Source organism: Scardinius erythrophthalmus, assembly GCF_964197995.2.
Source record: "Scardinius erythrophthalmus genome assembly, chromosome: 4".
Taxonomy (NCBI): Eukaryota; Metazoa; Chordata; class Actinopteri; order Cypriniformes; family Leuciscidae; genus Scardinius; species Scardinius erythrophthalmus.
This window is the reverse complement of record NC_138224.1, coordinates 314,355-319,354: the sequence shown is the minus strand read 5'-3', so window position 1 is coordinate 319,354 and position 5,000 is coordinate 314,355. Positions and strand designations below refer to the sequence as shown.

The 5,000-nt window shown below is 48.6% G+C and overlaps 1 protein-coding gene across 2 annotated transcripts in view; it reads right to left on the bottom strand.

The window, feature by feature from the left end:
- The window catches only part of lrp6 (low density lipoprotein receptor-related protein 6), a 43,560-nt gene that overhangs the window by 22,800 nt on the left and 15,760 nt on the right, over window positions 1–5,000 (bottom strand). For both annotated transcript variants that reach the window (XM_081363288.1, XM_081363289.1), the window contains exons 6-7: window positions 4,284–4,680; window positions 2,206–2,377 (exon numbers count right to left, since the gene is read on the bottom strand). In XM_081363288.1, the coding sequence (XP_081219414.1) occupies window positions 2,206–2,377; window positions 4,284–4,680 (569 nt within the window). The remainder of the gene's footprint in view (window positions 1–2,205; window positions 2,378–4,283; window positions 4,681–5,000) is intronic.

Here is a 5,000-nt window from a genome sequence, read left to right as displayed (position 1 = left end):
CACACACACACACACACACACACACACACTGACCAGCAGCGGTCAGGAGCTCAATCACACTGAAAGACACACACAATCCTGCCAATATATACAAGACAATATAACAATAACAATTAAAAAATGATTTAAAATATGTGCAAATAAAATCAGAAAAAAAGATATATAAAGATTTATTTTTTTTAAATAAATAAAAATAAGAGTTTAAAAAAAAATTAAGATAAAAAAATGAGAAAAATAGGATCAAATAAAATAAGAAAAAGAAAAAAGAAATATTTAAAAAGAAAAGAAAAAGATCAAAATAAATATTAAAATAAAAATAAAGACAGTTCACTCCTGTTTAGTAAAGCCGACAGCAAACAGAAGACGACATCATCCGAGAGCATCATCTGAATAAACAGGAAATGCTGTAAGGCTCGTGCTCAACACTGTATCCATGGAAACAGTGACTGTGGTTACTAATGACACCAGCCACTCTGAATTTAAATGAATGTACAGCAGACGAATGAACAGACCTTTAACCAGCTAACGGTCCTTTAACTACAGCACATACGGTTGCAGTCGAAATTATCCAACCCCATCGCAAATCAGGTTTACTGGCAACATTGACAGACTTACAGCAGTTTGCAACGAACAAATCAAACAAAAGTAAATGAAATAGCTCAGTACAAATGTTTCAAGTTGTTTCCCCAAATTTAACTGAAAATGCAACTTAACTTCTGCAGTCTCAAAATGACTCAACCCCCTGAATAGACTCCCTCAGAACAGCACAAATATGCAAATCAGGAGTTGTCTCACTAATCAAGGGCTTCATTAGCTGCACCAGGTGTGCTAGAGCTAGAACACATGACATATCTGAACTGACGAGGTTTGTTGAGTGTCACGTTCGACTGCATGTTAGAAATATGGCCAGGTCAAAAGCATGGTCCAGTAATTTAAGAGAGGGTATCGTCGCCCTTCACAAACAAGGAACAGGATACAGAAAGATAGCGAAGGCACTAAATGTTCCTAGAGACGCCGTTTGCTCAAAAGCATATAAATAAGCCACATTTTTAGGGATTCTGTTGTGTGGAGCGATGAAACAGAACTGGAGCTGTTCGTCCCTGTGGATCAGCGGTGTGTCTGGAGGAGGAATGAAGCATCAGCTGTGAAGAACACCGTCTACAGTTCAGCATGAGGAGCTCCTGATGCTCTCGGCTGATTTATATCCTCCAGCTCTGGAAACCTGCAGCGAGTGGAGGGATTTATTGATGTATCAGGAGATCCTAGGAGATGATCACAAGCATTCCTCAGATTCAAGCAAGGCTTGGTTGCAGAAGAAGTCCTGGAAGATTAAACAGTGGCATCACAGTCACCTGACCTGAGCCCCATAGAACATCTCTGGTGGGATTTGAAGGCGGTTGCAGAACGCAAACCCAGGAATATCCCTGAACTGGAGGCCAATGCTCATGAGGAACGGGCTCAGATCCCTCAGAAACAGAAGCTGCTGTCTGGTTATGCATCTAGTCTGCAGCCGCTCAGAACAGCAAACGCTGTTGAACCAAGTGCTAAAGATGCTTGCCATGAAGGGGGTGAATTATTTTGAGACTGCAGAAGTCATTAAACGTTGCATTTTCAGTTGAATTTGGGGAAAACACTTGAAACATTTGTTGTGTTGAGCAATTTCTATTACTTTTGTTTGATTTGTTCATTGCAAACAGATAAAAGTCTGTAAATTTTGCCAATAAACCTGATTTGCAATGGGGGTTGAATAATTTCGACTGAAACTGTATAAACATTACTGAAACACTGGAGACACAAGAGCACGTGTGTACAGGAATACTGCAGTGCTTCTGACAAACACTCACTGATTCCTGCATATACACACACACAAACGCACGCACACACACACACACACTCGTCTCTCTGGTGAAATGAAGTTTCCATCTTGGGTCGATCGTGACCGCAGTGCTGTGGCTTTCAGACTCTATTCTAAACGGACCAGAGCCGCAATCGTAACCAGATGTGGGCTGAAACCACAAGCCGACGGGACGAGAGTGTGTGTGTGTGTGTGTGTGTGTGTGTGTGTGTGTGTGTGTGTGTGTGTGTGTGTGAGTGTGTGAGTGTGTGAGTGTGTGAGTGTGTGAGAGAGAGAGAGAGAGAGAGAGAGAGAGAGAGAGAGAGAGAGAGAGAGAGAGAGAGAGAGAGAGAGAGAGAGAGCGGTCTCACCTCGATGACGTCGGTCTTGGCATCGCCCCAGTAAATCTTCCTCTCGGTGTAATCGAGCGCCAGTCCGTTGGGCCAGCCGAGAGATGTGTTGACCAGAACCTGCCGCTCAGACCCGTCCAGAGCCGCACGCTCGATCTTCGGCACCTCACCCCAGTCCGTCCAGTACATGTACCTGCACACACAGGACACATGCTTCAGAACACGGGACAGACGCGCTTCAGCACATACGCTTCAGAAGAGGCTTTAGAACACGGGACAGGCTTCAGAACACGGGACAGACACGCTTCAGCTTCAGCACATGCACTTCAGAACACGGGACAGACACGCTTCAGCACATGCACTTCAGAACACGCTTCAGAACAGGCTTTAGAACACGGGACAGGCTTCAGAACACGGGACAGACACGCTTCAGCTTCAGCACACGCTTCAGCACATGCACTTCAGAACACGCTTCAGAACACGGGACAGACGCTTCAGAACACGCTTCAGAACACGGGACAGACACGCTTCAAAAACACGGGACAGGCTTCAGCACACAGGACAGACACGCTTAAGCTTCAGAACACGCTTCAGCACACGAGACACGTGCTTCAAAACATGCTTCAGAAACACGGGACAGGCTTCAGAACACGGGACAGACACGCTTCAGAACAGGCTTCAGTACACACTTCAGAACACGGGACAGACACGCTTCAGCTTCAGCACACGGGACAAACACGCTTCAGAACATGGGACACACACACCAGCACACGCTTCAGCACACGGGACAGACACGCTTCAGAACATGCGACACACACACCAGCACACGCTTCAGCACACGGGACAGACACGCTTCAGAACATGGGACACACACGCTTCAGAACACGGGACAGACACGCTTAAGAACAGGCTTCAGCACACGCTTCAGAACACGGGACAGACACGCTTCAGCTTCAGCACACGGGACAAACACGCTTCAGAACATGGGACACACACACCAGCACACGCTTCAGCACACGGGACAGACACGCTTCAGAACATGGGACACACACACCAGCACATGCTTCAGCACACGGGACAGACACGCTTCAGAACACGGGACACACGCTTCAGAACACGGGACAGACACGCTTCAGAACAGGCTTCAGCACACGCTTCAGAACACGGGACAGACACGCTTCAGCTTCAGCACACGGGACAAACACGCTTCAGAACATGGGACACACACACCAGCACACGCTGCAGCACACGGGACAAACACGCTTCAGAACATGGGACACACACACCAGCACACGCTTCAGCACACGGGACAGACACGCTTCAGAACACGGGACACACACACCAGCACACGCTTCAGCACACAGGAAAGACACGCTTCAGAACACGGGACACACACACACCAGCACATGCTTCAGAACACGGGAAAGACACGCTTCAGAACACGGGACAGACACGCTTCAGAACACGGGACACACACACCAGCACACGCTTCAGCACACGGGACAAACACGCTTCAGAACATGGGACACACACACCAGCACACGCTTCAGCACACGGGACAGACACGCTTCAGAACACGGGACACACACACCAGCACATGCTTCAGAACACGGGAAAGACACGCTTCAGAACACGGGACAGACACGCTTCAGAACACGGGACACACACACCAGCACACGCTTCAGCACACGGAACAGACACGCTTCAGCACACGTGTGGATTTCATCCTCTGAATTTAAGCTCAATAAAGTCGTCCGTCCATCGGTCATAAACTCCACGGTTGATTTGAATAGCAAACAACTGTTACTGCACGCACCGCAACAGATAAAATGCTGGGTGGAGTCAGCCAATCAAAATGCGGCATGAACTCGACCAATCAGCATGTTCAGCGCCCAAGTCCCACCCCCGAAAGTTCCTGAACTTTGAAAAAGTAATACCTCACAAACTGGGACTTTCTGAGGGGGAAATATTTACTCGGAACTTCATTTAGACACTGATTCCTGTGGTTTAAACACACCCAGCCCAAAGTCCCTAGTTCCTGGAGAAAGTTCCTATGCAAACAAAACATTAAATAAATAAATAAGTAAAAGTGTGTTCACCCGGCGACGGGGTCCAGCACGATGGCTCTGGGCTCGTCCAGCTCCTCTGAGATCAGGATCTTCCTCATGGTGCCGTTAAGCCGGGTCACCTCGATGCGGTCCGTGCCGGTGTCGGTCCAGTACAGGTTGCGAGCGATCCAGTCCACCGCGATGCCGTCGGGGTGGTTGACCTGTGAGGTCACCAGGACCCGCGGGTCGCTGCCGTCGAGCTCGGACCGGCGGATGGCGCGCACCTCGTCGTCGGTCCAGTACAGGTGCCGGTCCACCGGGTCATAGTCGATGGCGATGGCATGCCGGATGTCCTCCGCCTGGAGAACGATGTCGGTGAAGTCCGGCGTGTCCAGAGAGATGCGCCGCAGGTCAGTGCGCCGGGCCAGAAGCAGCAGCTGAGTGGGTCCTGGTGAGGGGCAGAGGTCCGAGGTCAGGGGTTAGACTAAACAAGCTTAGAAATCAGTCAGAAAACATACATTTTCAACATGTTTTTAGGAATAAAATGTTGTATATAGTGTGTGTGAGTGTGTGCGTGTTTGAGAGTATGTGAGTGTAATTGTGTGTTTGAGTGAGTGTGAGAGAGTATGAGAGTGAGTGAGAGAGTGAGAGAGAGTGAGTGTGAGAGAGTGAGTGTGAGAGAGTGAGTGTGAGAGAGTGAGTGTGAGAGTGAGTGTGAGAGAGTGAGTGTGAGAGAGTGAGTGTGAGAGTGAGTGAGAGAGTGTGAGA